A 16,834-nucleotide genomic window follows, 5' to 3' on the forward strand; every position below is an offset into this window, starting at 1 on the left:
AATAATTAAACTGACAATAGCTACAACATCTAGTGGCCTATAGTCAGAAACTCTACCATGGAAAGGAGCCCACAGTCCAGTATAGAAGACCTGGATCGCTAGATGGCCATCTTGTATTAAAAGTTAAAGTAATCAACATTCAGCCTGCATGAGAAATAAAAGATCACGCACTGAGGTATTAAACTTTGGCTGAAAGTGCAGGGTGGAAAAAACAAATGTACCTTCTTTGTCTATCAATGTTCCCACATGGGACGGATCAAGTTTTGTTGCTTTATAGGATCTCAGGATTTTAACGACAAACCGAACCTTGATTGTTTAAATCTGTTGGTTATGACAAAGCCACATGTTACGATACGATAACCGCCATGCCTGCTAGCTGGTGATAAAGATTAAGCATGTTTACAGGGCCACTAGAATTTCAGCTTCGCTTCTGGTTTTGATTATTTCAGGATATGGCGTCTACATGAAGCTTAAAAACCTGGTTTTTCAGCCAGACATCGTGATTATTAGTATTAATATTAGTAGTATCAGTATTGTTTGGAGTTATGAGGATTTGTTGTCTCCATGATTCCCACTGAGTTGTAGCAGCTCATTTCCTCTGTTTTTGTCTTACGGCTTAAAAGGGTGAGGTCTACAATTTCTGAATGAAACTTGTAATGAGTGGATTTGTCTGTAGTCCGTCAGTGTCTAGATTTTGCAGTAAACATGTAGGTACAGGCGTGTCTTTGATTTCTCGACATCTCATCTGCTCCTTGTCATGTTTTTTACCAGCTGAGTGTCTCTGCAGTTGAGAATGAAGCCGGTTTAATTTATGTATCGGAGCACATGTAGCTTTGCTTGATTGACCTTTGACATTGATCCACAGTAATAGAAGACTGGAGCAACAATAAAATGTATCCCCACCGCTCTCAGCGCGTAGGTCGTCATTACATCATTTTTCATCATCACCTGGATCAGGTCTTCACATGCTACAGTATCCTGGTTTCTGTCATGTTCAGGATAGGATGTTTAGCGGGACACTGAAGTCCACGTGAACACGCACGTGAAGAGAAAGGTGCTGACCTGTTGTCTTACTTGTTGCCGGGTCTGCTTTGATAATTCAGAAATACTACACCAGCTGACACTACTGAATCCTTTAAGTTTGATTTTTTTTTTCATGATTTTATCCTCTTTGGCAGGAGAGGAATGTCCAAGCCGCGCAAACGCTTCGGCATTTTATTGTGGTGGTTTGGAGCATTGTTCACGCACATCGCTTGGCCGGTCTTCTGCATGTTCCTCCCGTTTACAGATTTTACATTCCACTTTGTTTGTTCAGCCTAAAAATATTGTGCTACACAGCTGAACTGTAAACTGCCATTTTAGCATGAAAATAACTGGAAGAAGCCACTGTGGCGGGAAACTTAAACAGCTGCTATGTGCAAACATAGGCGCACACACACTCTAAAAATCCCAGGTTCCTGCAGGTAGTTTTTTTTGTATCTACTTCTTTTTTTTAAATTTTTGTAATTACAAAAACAATAATAATTGTTTTTAAACTTTCAAATCTGTGTCCCTCTGGATAATTTCATTGTTATTTCTCCTTTTTAAATGTACTTTAATCTGTTTTTATTCCTTTGTATAACAGCAAAGCAAAGATGCTGCAAAGCAAGAATTTCACACATTTTTTTTCGCACAGTGGAATATCTTACTCTGTGCGTATGGCAATAAAAGTTTTTGAATTCTTATTCTACCAGGTTTGGTTAAGAATTCCCGAGAAATAAAGGGATTGTAATTTGCAGTATTCAACCCTACAGATTGATTCTTGAGCGTTTGTAATTGTAAATGCAGCGTTTCAGCTCTGTATTTATAAAGCTGTCGGTCTGGCAGCAGATGAGCTTTTCTTCATACTGACCACTGCTGCCGCTGGCTTCACTTTAATCTGCGGTTAACTACCATATGCACTGACAGTGCTGCTCCTTGTTAACATGGTACAGTTCACACTGAAGGCGTCACTGGTTGGCGGTCAATTTGACTCCTATAGTATAATCTGCCTTCCTTCGTTAATCTGTGGCCTTGACCCCTGACCCAGTAACTAAAGCAGTAATTAAAGCAGGACCGTCATCGCGGATAATTACTGTAGACGCAGCTCAGGCTTCGAACGCGTGTCAAGAAAAGCTTTACATCTACATTTGTAAAGGTTCAGCTGATGTTTTCCCCAGAATGAAGGAGAATAATTTCAAAAATCTTACTTCAGTACCATTAAACAAACCTAAAGGATCCTCAAATCAAAGCATCAGGAGACAGGAAAAGACAGAACAACTGTTGGATGTTGACAAAATGAAGGCACCTTCAAGGTCCACTCAGTAGCTGTTGATGAACTTTCAGTCGTATCACACGATCCTGATCATCAGGTGGAGTTATTGCAGCTCTCATAGGATTTAGATGTTTACATTTCTATATTTTCTTAGCACTTTAATAAAAGAGTTCATGTTCTGTTCACAGAACAGTCTCACTTCATGGTCCATCAATCAGCTGTTCTGCAGCTTCAAATCAGTACAACAATACCAATAGTACCTTATCAATGGGACTGTGGGATCTTTAATGTCAGTTTTTTCAGAAAAACTTCAGCTGCTGTGAAAACGTGACCGCCATCCAACTTTTGAGTCGCGTTCTCCTTTAGTAATGAGCCGCAGAGTTCACATGCAGCCTCCTGAGCATCTGCTTCATACAGAAGTTCATGAAAATTCAGCAGATTTTACCTTTTAATTTCAGAAGTTTGCGGTGAAGCCAGTTCCTCTGTAGCACTGTGATACTGGATAAAGTGGCAGCTTCAGTTAAACAGACAGTGGAGCCTCTGGGAGTTGAACCCAGCTCTACACCAGAAAATGTGCTGTAGAAAAATGAGTCAGACATCCTCCAGTGAAGTGATCGACAGCGTGTTATTAACACAAGCTCTGGTACAGCTCCGAGTCCGGTCAGCTGCATGGTAATAATTGTGCCATGTCTGTGCATTTTAGAGCTGAACTCTCAATAGATTTGATTAGTAGATCTCCAACAGATTTGTTGATGACTTCCTCAGGTGTTCTAGACCAACCTGTCCAATGTTTAATGGTGGTTCAGACCACCCACCAACGTCAAAGTCCAGCACACAGAAAGAGTCTGCACACCCACGTTTTTTCCCCTCTGTGATCATATTTGACAATTTAAGGTTAAGAAAAGGAAATGCATATTGATATGTGTGTTTGAATCCTAAGACTGTCTCAAAAGAGTTACCTGTCTGTCCATTCATGTTTACACCCCATGTGTAAAACGTCAGTGTGAAGACAGGACGGAGTAGACCTAAGTCTGTTTTTCTTCACTTTTCTTAAGCGTAACATTGGGACGTCTGGTGGCCTACGACCGCAATGTCCATGTTTGGACACCTGGCCGGGGGACACGTCATACCTCTCTCTGCCTTTGTTTCCCGTTTCGCTTTAGGCTGTCAAACAAAATCCAAAAAAAAAAAAAAAAAGGCGAAAAGTAACTTAGCACTAAATCCACTTTTGTACTTGTTAAATTGCATGTACAATCACTTTTGATACTGATCCAATTTTATAGTGTTTATTGAAGCAAGTTATTTCCCTTTTTTTTTCCAGAGAAAATCCAGTAACTCTGTCCACCTAACCCGAAAGAAATCTGTGAAAAATGCGATGTTTCCTGGGCACTGTCACGTTTACCACACACCCCACCGCCGACATATAAATACAGCAGTTGCCTGTCAGCAGTGTGGGCAGTGCGGAGTGTGAAAGACTGCCAGCGGAGTTTATGAGTGTTTGTGGAGCGTCCAGGGTGCACGTCACAGTTGGAATGCATTTGTTAAATTTGTGAAGTGGGCGTGCTGGAGATAAAACAGGTTTATAAGTTGCTCTTCAGGGAAAAATGGTACGTGTTGGCTCCAAATTTTGAGCGTCACAGTTCATTCTTGACCTTGGAGGGTCAAAATCTTGTGACATGACTGAAAGCTCCAGAACAGCTACTGAATGGGCCTCGAGGCAGGATTATGTGTCTGCTGCTGTTTCGTCTTATTTTACTGTGTCCTGGTGGTTTTACAGCCACGTCGGAGCTGCAATAAAGAAAAAGTTGAACATGCTTGGAAACATGAGAGAGATGTCGTGTCTGTACGATGATCATGAAGATACAGCCAGCCCCTTAGTGTAAAGACTGGAAACAAGGGGAAGCAGCTAGACTGGCTACTGGACTAGGATTTTTAAAATTCTGGATGACCTGAGGAGACTGCATTTAATGGATCTCCACCGTCAGTGACCATACATATGATTTAATCACGCAAAAAGGTAGATTTAGTGTTAAATTACTTGTTGTTGATCAACTTAATCGTGTGTGTGTCAGAACTAAAGCTGGGTAATATGCAACCAAAAGCATCACGCAGGATGCAGTGTGGTGCAAACGGAACTCGTTGAAAATGTCTCTTCACAGTGGACAAAGCCACCCAACCTCTGTCCCTCTGTCTGATGAGTTAGACATGAAAAGGAGCTTAAACTGTCCGGATCATAGACATGCGGCAGATTACAGTCCGAGATTATAAACTGGTTGATTTCCGCCTCCCTAGAAAAGAGGTTTTGGCACTCATGTAATTCTTGTCTGGTAGTGATGATGCTCTGTCTGAGGTTGAAGATATTTTTGGTCTCCGTGTACAGGCTGTCCTCCCAGGCACAGTTCACTGCCTCCTCTCTGTAGCAGAATATGGAAAATGTTTTACCACCGTGGTATTCTGACCACAACCCGAACCTCGTTGGGTTCTTCATTCTTGTTTTTACCCAATCAGAAGAAGTTTCTGGAGCTTGTGAAAAGTTGCTAACAGCGTCTTTGACTGGCGTCAGGCTGCCTCACACTCAGTCACCGCTGCTTCAACTGCTAAACCATGCAGCACTCACACCACACTGATCAGCCGTGGATGGAGGCACACTGTAGGAGATGTTTCAGGTTCGTCGCATCTTTTGACTGCTGAGACGTCCAACCGAGAAGCACTGATCACTCTCGCTGGCTGACTGACTTCCTTGCAGTTCATATTAGGATTTGTAAGATGAGGTGATGGTGAACTAGAGAACAGAATCTGTGACGAGCTGTTTGATGTCACGATTGCAGAAGCAGCAGAAGCTTCTTCTGTGGAAATGATATATACATTTAGGTAGTGAAGTTTGGTGTAGGTTACCCAGTGTGGGTGTTGGTGTCCGTGGTTTAAATTCATTAACCAAAAAAGCACATTTGAATTCAACAGCATTTTACACATGAGACACATTTCACATCCTAATCACACGCAGAGCACGAATTCACGTTAAAATCACACATACTGTAGGTACATTTTCACCTGTGATGCGTAATTCACATATCAGCACGTTTTATATCATAAAGGAGTAACTGCAGAGACACAAAGAATCATGTGTTTTTTAGGTAAATAGGATGTAGGCAGAAAAAAGGACCAAAAAAATGGATCTTTGACGGTTTGGTCAGATAATCCTCCGTCCTTGTTATCGGATGAGATAATTCCTGAATTAAATCAGACCTGTGATAGGCTTCGACTGCATTTTATTTGGACAGACTTCTTGTACAGCTGCTTGTGTTCAGACGACCTCTAACATTTGACAGCTTCGTCTTCTTTTGTTCAGTGTAAAAAATGCTTTTGTTGTTAAAAAAAAAAAAGAAAGCAGACTTGCCATGATTTGTTGATACATGTGTGGTGTACTCCATCCTCCAGGTTGTAGTTTCAGTGTGTACACGAGTACTGTTCCCTGCTGCTGGTCGCACCGGGACCGGTGGGTTTACAGAAAGTGAATAAATGTAAAATGTCCGAGTGCTTGGTCAGACTCGCACCTCAGAATGTGTAGGTGTTCTCAGTGTCCGCCTCTCTGGCAGCTGCCGTTGTCCTTCATGAATTAACCAAATGTTCCCTCAGTCGGCTGGCAGCTCTCAGCCTCTCAGCCCCTCAGCCTGAGATGAATGGAGAGGCTGTCCTTCACACACTGTTTGTTGGCTCGATGCAGACTGCTCCATTAAAGAGGAAAGGAGGGATATCTTACCACAGAAGAACAATAAACTTGTTGATGAAGAGGAAACCAAATGATGTAAAGGATCAGTTCACCCAGATCTCAAAACTAAACCCACCCCTCCTGGTATGTACAATGAAAGGGAGTTAAATTTAGTTTGTGTTGCTCGAAGCTTTTAAAATTTATATTTTACAGTGTACGTCTCACATTGGAGTTTGAGTTTGATCCTGATTTTGATCTCATATTTGAGATATGATGTTACATAAGGATGGCTCTGACAGCCGGTTCCAATTTGGTTCTGCTTCCAAGTTGGTAAAATACTGTAGTGTCACAGAGAGAGTCTGAAAGGCCCGATAAGGGATTCGTTAAGCTCAGTGGCCGACGAATCCCTTATCGGATCTTTCCTTCACGTTCCCCGTTTAGTCTCTTCAGACTCTCTCTGACACCACAGGCATCAGGAAAAACTAACGTCCGCATGTTAAAGTAAGAAGTTGTGTCGACAACTTGAGGAGGACGAGAGCTCGGCCTCGGCCTCCCGCCGCTGTTACACCGTCAGATTCTGTGACCCGTAGCGACAACCAGTTCACCTTCAGGTAAGGTTCGGCGCATCATGCAAAACCACAGAGATTTATTTAGCTGATATTCCCTGAATGAAGAATGAATATTATTTTCACTGTGTTGTTTTTACTTGTACTGCTGCAGGACAGTCCCCTGAGGGAGGACAGGGTTAGTGAACATCTCAGTAGAATGCCCAATTGTGTGATTTATGTGATAAGAGGAGGCTAGATTCTTAAATATCAGGTTTTATCTTTCGGTAAACAAAAAAAAGTTAAAATTGATTCTGTTACTGTGCTGAGTGAAATAAAAACAGGAAATCTTTAAACTAACCGTAGTCTCCGTTCCACCGAGCAGACTGCCTAAAATGATTCAATAAGGGATCCAGAACTGGATTCGGATTTGATGAAATGCCACGGAACCCCGTCCCTACACATGGGACTTGAGAAACCTGGTTATTCATCTCCCTGTTCCAGGTTTCTGATCGTCTTTCTCTTACCTCAGCAGGTGCAAGCGACCCCAGTCTGGTGACTTGCTGTTGGCACCTTTCTGCATTTACCAAGCTGGTGTAGGGGTGGGTGCTAGGGATTAAACTTCTTTCACAAAATATGGAAACTTCTACCACGATATTGATAGATATTGTGATCTTTTACATTTTCTGTTAAATCATTGGAGAGAGAAGATAATCAGACAGGAGTGGCTGCTTTTGGCTGCTCCAATCAATTAAACATCAGACAAATCAAGGTGTTTCATATAGGACGCAGCTAATGATTGATGCAGTTGATCTCGTAAATCCAAAACTGCGTTTAAAGCAGTCCACCGCTTTAATTTATCCAGTTAACCAGAGACATTAAAAGGATGTGGAAATCTGCTTGTCGATCACTTTCAATCATCTCCAGTCCCCATATATATTGTTATCTTATCCAACCCTGTTTATTTAGCGCCTGTATCAGTAATGGCTGGCTGGACTGATATTGGTCAGAACATAAGAGAATATTTGTTGCTGGAAATCGTGTGTGTGTGTGTGTTTGGGGGGGTCATCTTTTATTCAAGGATGAGACATTATGAGTTGACAGCTTCAACTTTGAATGGAGAGACTCTCTCCATTCAAAGTTGAAGCTGTGTTGAATTCTGGGATTGTTTGTAGCCTTAATGTTGCTGGGCTAGTGAGTGGTTCAGCGTGTTTATGGTGAGTGAGCCCACAAACTGTTTGGTTTGTCCAGTTTAACCTGCCGGAGTTTCTTAAGGCTGCTGTAATGAATTTTAAATAAATTCACGAGGAGTGAAAACGAGTTCACAGCGTCCACCGACGTCTTTACTGCAGAAATGAACCGGGGAGAAAACCTGTTAAACAGCCAAGAATCACAGCTGTCACTGACGATGAGCTCAGAAAGACTGAAGTCTGAAAAATGCTAACTGTCAGAGGAAATGATTCTGACGCTTCAGCAATCTGACAGGAGAGAGTGAGAGTCTGTGGCTGAGAGACGAGAGGCACTGATGTGGGTTTAGGTATCACTGTGTTCCATCTTTCACTTCTGCCAGAGAAAAGGCTTCAGTGATGAGGACTCTCTTCTCCTCAGGTTAACCGGACCTAAGGGAAACTTCCCCAGACTTTCCTCAGACTGACCAGTTTTTGATCCTGACTGTACATGAATTAGGAGAGAATCAGGTTTGATTTACCGGAGCATCCTATGAAATCTTTCTGTCTCAGAGGTCAACACTATTCAGTAGTCTCAGTCTGCCTCTGTGTTGTGGGTGGTAGACTCTGTCTGTTGAATATAGAAGTCGTTCAGATGCGGGCGGGGGCTGTACCGTATGTTGATGTGTTGTTGCACGGCGTCCGGTGAGGCTTCAGTCGGCGGTTGCTAGGCGACGGCTCTCCTCCGAGCCGACCTGCCCGTCACAAGAGTGCAACGGCTCAGCCTCCAACCTGCCGGCTCATCCAGCCAACAGCCAATCAGTCGCAGGATAATCCCGTTCAGATGCAGATTAACGGCTCTTTGAAGTCACTGCAGAAAGTTTCTTCTGAAGGTTCTTAGCAGCAGCATTGCAAGGTTTCACCAATCTGTCCGGGTGTCTTATGGTGAAACCTCCAACTAAATCAAAGCAGGATCAGTGTTACTCACATGCAAAATCAAACACGTTTGTGCTCAAGGATGTTTCCAAATTACTGAAATTAGTCGTAGATTCTGTCACTTAAACTGGTAATCTTAGTGTTTTTAGTTATTATATCATCATCATTATCTCCAACTGAATGGTGGAGAATCGGTGAGACACAAAAGGTGCTGTTTTTAATCTGGATACTGTTTAAATAAAATAAAATAAAAGTTTTGTAATTCAGTTTCAAAAGCTGCTGAATCAGCTGTGATCAGCTCCTGTTTGCAGCGTAACCGTGGATGTACAGACAACTGTCACTGGATCACTGTGATACTGAAGGAAACTTCAAAACATGAAGATTCTGAATGAAGTTCTGCAGCCATAAGGAGCATCTTTTTCCTATGATTCCTAAGCGGATATTTGTGCATTTATCCTGGATGGACATCAGGGATAGCGATACCCGGGGAAGTGTAAATCCCATGGAATCTAAAAATACGTGTTTCACCTCTGTGTTTTCAGATTTGAATAAGTTATGACTGATACAAATTGTGAGAGTCGAGCTGTGTGTCGCTGCACCTTAAACCGCTGACCGTGTTGGTGGGCGATCAAATCAGCGGTCTAATCTAACCTTCACGCAGCTGTCGCGTTCACCTCACACGGTATCTTTTCCCTCGTTCCGCTTCCTCCTCATCCCTCCTTCAACTCCCCCTGAGACGGCAGATTAATAGTGGCAATAACCATTAGTTGCTGCCCTAAAATACGTGACGTATATGAAATATGAAAAGGCTGAATAACAATCAAATTTGGTAGTTGCAGTAAAGGAATTCCTTGACGTATGTGGTATAAGTGTTAGTGTCAGACGTTTTAGGGATTAACTCCCTGCAGCTGACTCAGCAATATACTAATCCAACTAATCCATTTACACCCATTAACTGTTAATCCTCCAAAGTGTCCTTTAATTTGCTGGACACTCTCTCCTTCTGTCCAGTGAGGCAGTCCGTCGCTCAGTCTGAGTCTTGTTATGTAAGTGCAGCGGTTCAGGACCGTCGAGTCACTCACCTGTCAACACGAACCTCTCTGCTCCTAAAACCAGAAAACAGATGAGTAAGACCCAGAGCTGTGACTCATCCAGATGTGAAGGCTGCAGCTCTGAGACACCGTGTACCGACGACTGTACGGGCCTCGAAGGAAAATACCAGCATCGTTTCTGCTCACATCTCTGCTGATTTTATTTGTTTTCTGTCCTTTTCAAAGGTCACAAGTGTATTGCAACTTGAGTCCATGATTTCTATCAGTAATCAGACAGCTGCTAAGTGTGAAGAGCGGCTGGTTCTGGGGTTGTGTTCCCATTTCAGGTCTTTCTTTAAACCGTATCCTTGATGTCACTGAACATGGAAACACACAACTCTCCTGGATACTGTAACCATCATATAAGTTCACGTCCTGACCACCAGGTTGAACATTATTTACAGTCTGTTTCTGAGAAATCTGTAATACTTCAATACCCCAGAGCGGAAGTGAATTCAAAATGTTTTGTCGTTGAAGCTGAGAACAAAACACGGCAAAAATTAATCGATTTAAGCTGCAGATTGGAAAATCAGTTTTTTCCCGCAGTTAACTTTGGACTCTGCAGCACACAACAGAACGTGAAGGTCTGTGATTGGACGTTCCCCTGCTGAAATGCACCTTCGGAATTGTAGTCGACTTTAGTTTTTTATGTCCACAGGCTTCTTGTATCTTTGACTTTTATCAAAGCACCAGATATTTTCAAACACAGATGTTCATCTTTTGTACTGATGATTCAAGCGAGTTTCCCAAAGTGTCCAGCCTGTGAGTCACACATTCTCCCAACAAAAGAACAAACAACAAAAAGCAAGCAGTCAGATGATTGGACCAGAAATATCTTTCTGTTTGAAAATACCTTAAGTGTACAAACGTTTGCAGCTCAGCAGATTGTGGATCAGTACTTGACATCCCGGGTCATCAGGTTTCTGACCTGAGAGTCCACGTTTGACCAACATGGTCTTGTTTTGGGGATTTATAGTTTTTCTGGAGAAAGTTACTTAGACTGCAATTTTTGGCTTCACCACATAGCATTAAGAACAATACGGGACAAAGATCAACAGACAACATGATTTAAAATACATAAATACAGTAAAAAGAAAAATGAAGTGAAATAAAATAAAATAAAATAAAATGGGAGGTGGTGCAGGTTAAAGCAGATCATAAATAGGTTTTTCAGAGTGGCAGGACTTCCCCCTGTCAGTCAGTGTTCAGGGAATCAACACCCTGCAGCTTCATAACCTACGAGCAGCAGCTGCATTGTTGACCGTGTTCTTCCTTTTGTGTGTTTTCCTGTTTCAGAAGTACAGGCACCACGATGAGGACTCACCCCAGGACCAGAGCTCCCCCCAGCTGACAGAGGAGGCGGGGGGGCCGGAGCTGGTCCAGGTAGCAGAGAAGAACCTTTCCCAGATCGAGAATGTGCACGGATACGTCACCCACGCCCACATCTCACCAATGAAGGTAGAGGACAGAGTCGGCTTCGTTTCTGTCTTCAACTCTCTGCAGTCTTTCTCTCTGTCTCCTTTTTGTCCATTCTTTTCTGTCTGCAGTGAAAGATTTTACTGGCCTGACTTTCCTGCAGACGTTAAACAAACCTCTGCTGCTCTGAAACCGAGCACACATTTGTTCCTGAACTTCTGTGAAAGTCCAGTCGGCAGCATCTACTGTATGTTGTCATCCATGACGAAGACACCGTCATCCTCGTCCCCTATCAGTGCAACACGTGTGATTTTTAATATGACGAGCATCATCCCCCCAAGATTAGGGCAGACGGGCCGCAGTCGATCCACTGTCCCTTCTCTGATTTCAAATTTATCATCAGTTTGTACATTTCACCTGCACAGAGGGAGTAAGATCAAACATGAGATAAATTACTTAGTGTGGAAAAAATAATGATGCTCCAAGTTCCAGACTTCCCTGAAAAAATCATGAACTTTAGCTTACACCTTTTCATGCATGCCTTTTTTTTTTTTTGCTGGGAAACTCGGCAAAAAAACCCCCACACCAGTATGTTTGTGCCTGATTACCTGCTCACAGGTCTGCTATCATACATATTTGTGATCATTGGATGTTTTAAAGCATAATGCAGTTTCTAAATTGAGAATAGTAAACCCACAAGTTCTTTAGAAGCCAGTAAAGTCAGACCTTATTTTCTGTCTTTCTATATGTTTATCTCTGTCTTCTATGTGGCTGTGCTCATGTATATTTACATATGAATATATTTCTGTCCATTCATCAGTCATGACACATTCACAAAGTGCAGGGTCGGGTGAAATTCACTTTAAATTCAGTCGAATCATATTTTCAAAATCGTTTCCTTCATAAACTTATTTCATCCTGATGGAAATGCTGAACACTGACACATTCATATTGTGTGTTGACTTGGATTGTTGGTGAATTGATCCTGACACACTCTCGCACACACTCTCTCTCTCTCACACACACACACTCACACACACACACACACACGCACACGCACACACGCACAGAGGGAGGAAGAGGGTTGTTGCTTGTCCCTGTTGCCTACATGTGGTTCATTAAAATACTGAGTCTGCTCACACACATCTGTTCCTGTTGCTGCTCATGCCCGTCTCCGTCATGATGCCATCACACACACACACACACAAACACACCACCGGTCAAATTCCTCCAGTCAAGCTCCTCCAACCTTACAGCCACGGCAGGTAAACACCAGGTGAGCTGTGTCCCGGCGTCGGTGCCCATTCAGCCAGAGGTGATTGTTGAGGCTGTTCCAGTTCCTTTTTCTGGTTCAGCATTTTATGTAACAAAATTAAGGAAATAAATCACTGCTCTAGGTCATAGCTTTTCAGTGAAAACTTTTGAAGACCGCCGGGCCTTTCCTCTAGCATCACTGTCAGGACAACCTCCTCATTTTTAGCTCCGCTACTCTTCAGACTCTAAGGAAAGATGACGTTTGTGGTGGTAACGAACGCCGCAGTTTCTGCCGGCCACGAGAACTATCGCAGCACTTCTGCACACGTTGTGACATATGCAGCATGTCGTACCTCGTGCGAGATACATGCCAATTCTCCAGTGGTGTCTACAAAGGTCACCTTTTCAGACTCATTTTGGTTTTAGAGGATACAAAGCCTTCGAGAACACCATCCTAAATAGGAATACTGTGTCCAAGCCAATCCAAATAATGGGTCTGTTGTCAGCGAGTAAATTCGTAAGTTAGTTACTAAGTACCCGACGACAGTAAAAACCCGACCTGGAGTTGAGGAGATCCATATCGACGGCGCACTGGCCGGACAAAAAGTACCCGTAGGCCGATTGTCCACAGCCAATCAGACAGTGTTAATGCAGCCGCTCTGGGTTTAAGACACTTGAGGTTTGTCGCATATCCTTGCCCAACTCTCTCTCCCCCGGCTCCCTGGCTTTTCTCCGCTGCTGCTTCCCATCAATATCCATAAAATACACCGATGATGATGGTGATAATGATAATGATAGAAATTAATAAATAAAATTCATGTGTTAATGCAGGGATGGTGTGAAGTAGATTGAATAAAAACTATTCACAACCTGAGTTTAAGACTCTTCCTCAATCCATGCCATCTCCCCACTGTCTGTAATAAAAAGGCAAAAAAAAGTCCTTAAACTAAAGGTTTCTACACACTACAACAACCTCTCATTCATACGACCGTCTGTCTCAATAAAAAGGATTGTCTGCCCTGAAGAACCATGGACGGAAAAGAGAACCCGTTTTTAAGGATAACATAGAAAGAATGGCTGTACTCTGTAGTAGTAGTTGGTTGATATACTTGTTTTAAAGTTGTCAAATGTCTGTTTGTGCACGTCACTGGAAAATATTTGAACTCTGAACCTAAAGACTAAAGCGACACTTTGAGTCACAGCTGAGTGACTCGTGTATAACGTGAGCAGTTTGACAGACGTGCTGCTGAAACACATCCTGTGTAGAAGGCAGGTATCTGTTCGTTACCTTAGGTTGTGGTGCGTTCGCTGCCATATTTGCTGGCTGCGTTCACAAACATTCTGATTCCAGTCAGCAAATATCTGATCCAGTGAAATATTCTACCATTGTCATCACTGTTCGTAGTATCAAGATTTTCCCTGTCACAGCTGTAACCACTGGTGGGCTGATGTGAGCTGGTTTTTTTATTTTTCGGTTGTCAGCATAAGAGCTGCCTGGTTGTCAGGTTGTCAGTGTGTTTATTAAAACCGGAACAGAACCAGACTTCTTGGAGGCTCAACCTGGAGAATTTGGCGTCATCTCCGTCACATGACTCCGATTCCCGTTCGTGTCGTCCTCCATGCTGCTCCTGTCGGCTGCTGCTGTGTTTGTGTCTGTCGCTGCTCAGACCGCACTGTCATAATTAAACTGTTTGTGTGAGTTTAGTCCTGTTGGTTAAAGGAGCATTCTACCAATTTAATTAATCTAGAATAATTACTAGTCATGAGGCGAACTGATCAACCTGTGAAAACCGTCATATAATGACGTTAGTGTCTCTGGAGGAGCTTGGTCCAATCTGAGAAAATCTTAAGTTTAAGAAATAGACGTCATCGAGTTGCATCATGGGAAATGAAGGATCCGGTGTTTTCGGAGCTTGACCCATACGACAGACTAAAAGTCAGGATATCTTCACCTCTGCTGCTCAGATTTGGAACATTTTCTAAAAATTTCCTCTTGGAAGTGAAATGCTAAATTAGTGAAGTGCTCTTAAACAAAATACATTATTTTGAGACTTTAAGGTTTGTCATCATCGTCTCACAGATCGAAGGAATTTGTAAGAAAAAGATTGATTAATTGATAGTTAATATAACCGTTGATAGGTTAGTAAGTGATAAATAACTTTATGTAGCACAAAGACAAGTTGCAGAGTTTATAGAAAGACTTTTCAAAAAGACGTAAAGCCAAAAAATGAAAAAGATAATAAATAGAAAAGTAAATAAGGTTCAAATAAAATGCAAGTGATGAAATGAAATTTAACTGCAGCATTAAAATAATAAAACGTGATGCAATTCTAAAGTCATGTGTTTTTAGGAGTTTTAACACAAACAAAACAGTGTCTTGTCTCAAAGGGTAATACAGAGTTAAAGTAAAATATTAAATTTCAAAAAAGGTCAAAAGTTATTAAGTTGTGTGACCTACAGAGACAAAGGCACAAATTTAGTGGATGGCTGGTCCTGTTATTATTTTCTACTGAATAATTTGCTTTATTGCTGACCACAGGTTCATATTGATGAAATAGATCAATTCAAACATGATGCAGTGAAGCTGCTTCATATTATTTCCGAGGCTTCTGTCAGGGTTTCAGTTTTCAGAGACTCTGTGTCAGAAAGCACATTAGTTTCAGTTGATCTGTGAGGTGCCTCTTGTCACTGGAGCAGACAAAAAAAATCCCAAACTCACTCTCTGTATCCACTGTTTTGGTGTTGGGACCTGATCAGTCCAAAGTGCCGATCGAGATCTGATATTCCACGGGGTTTAAGTCTTTTCATGCTGCTGTGGTTGTGGTAACAGAGTGCACGAGAGCAGATTAACGCCGGATAAACGGGACCAGCGTGTCCAGACGGACAGCGCGTTCTCGCTGCTGCCTGCTGCGCGCTGGAGCTCTTCTGCCATCCTGTGGCGTTAGGACGCGCTGACATCTGAAGGAGGGATGGTGGGGAGGGAGACTGGCTGCAAAAATATCCTCCTCTTAAATCAATTGGTTCAGTGGCTCTCGCACGAGTCGGGGGATGAATCTTAAGAGATGGTGAGAGGTTCACTGGCAGGGAAAATGGAAAATGTAGAACTCAACTGCACAGAATTATGTTTATTCTTTGGACTTTAGTTTGATCATGTAAAATACAGTATAGTTTAAATTCTTTGGGTCAAATTAACCAAAGGAAACTGAGGGTCTTAGATGACTTTGTGATGAGGGTTTGAAGTGAAAATGAGCACTAAAAATCTTTATTTCATTATCTTACCAAAAGTGATCAAATCTGACCTTGTGGTGAGATCAGTCGTCCAAGTTGTAACTTATTTTTAAAAACAAGTGTGATTTTTAAGAGTTAATGCGCAAAATCCTGTCTGCAGTCGCTGAAAAACGTTTACATTTTACGTTCCTGTTTCTAAAAAACACAAAAAACAAACCAGGTTTGTCTCATGAAGTTTATCTGCTGGTAAAATGTAAGTTTCTGTCTTTCTCCAACAGAAGCTCAATTGGACTTTTGAAAGCTCTTCCTGTTGACCCAGGTCGACAGCCTGTTGTGTCTCAGCTTGCAGGCTCTTCCCCCTCTGGCTGATATTAACACGTGTTACTGCAGCAGTCAGACCTGATAACTCATGTTTTGTTCCTGGAGAGCTGATGATGTGACTGAGAGATCTGTCAGAGATGAAACTGACGCTGATGTTATGGCTTAAACTTCTCCAGGACTTTTCAAAAGAAAACAACAAAGGGCTTCCGCAGAAGCCAAAGGCAAACAAATAAAACACACGTTCACAAATTGTAATATTGGTAATAAATAAAAATAAATCGGTAATAAAGGTAACACCTGTAGTGATTGAATAAATAATCAAGCAAGTGTCTTAAGAATCTAAACAGATAGTAAAACAGCATTAAACACCAGCGTTTTCAAACATAACGCTAACTACTGCGACTGACTGTGACGGGTGGGGTCAGCAAGTCGCCCCACATCACATTCAATCCGACAAAATCCAAAATAACAACATTTAACACAGGGACACAGTGTTAGAACTAGGAACTGTATTTTTATCTTAATATGTCTTTAACGTTTGCACTTAACCCTGATGCTTATCTCTACACTGATCTTACAATACCCTAAACCTTTATACTAGAACATTGTAGTGACTTGTAGAGTGAAATCAGCTCTATCTTTATGATGTGTGGATTCTTAAATGTCTTTCAAATTGGTCTTTAAGAAGCCTAAATGAGTTCTCCCATTGAATCTTCCTCACTATAACTGACACCAGCAGACGCCCGGTGTGGATCTGCTGAAGCACAAACCTGCGCCGGCCAGCGTCAAACTCTGCTAACCAGTCTGGTCCCCGCTCCACCTGCCAGTCGACGTCAGGGGATTATTGATAAAAGTACAACAGCCTCAGTAGCTCT

The 16,834-nt window shown here is 42.2% G+C and overlaps 1 protein-coding gene across 16 annotated transcripts in view; it reads left to right on the forward strand.

The window, feature by feature from the left end:
- Window positions 1–16,834, forward strand: part of LOC120799598 (disks large homolog 1-like) — a 129,555-nt gene that overhangs the window by 60,509 nt on the left and 52,212 nt on the right. For all 16 annotated transcript variants that reach the window (XM_040144792.1, XM_040144794.1, XM_040144793.1 and 13 more), the window contains one exon: window positions 11,037–11,198. In XM_040144792.1, coding sequence (XP_040000726.1) covers window positions 11,037–11,198 — 162 coding nt within the window. The remainder of the gene's footprint in view (window positions 1–11,036; window positions 11,199–16,834) is intronic.

The sequence above is a fragment of the Xiphias gladius genome, chromosome 15 (genome assembly GCF_016859285.1).
Source record: "Xiphias gladius isolate SHS-SW01 ecotype Sanya breed wild chromosome 15, ASM1685928v1, whole genome shotgun sequence".
NCBI lineage: Eukaryota > Metazoa > Chordata > Actinopteri > Istiophoriformes > Xiphiidae > Xiphias > Xiphias gladius.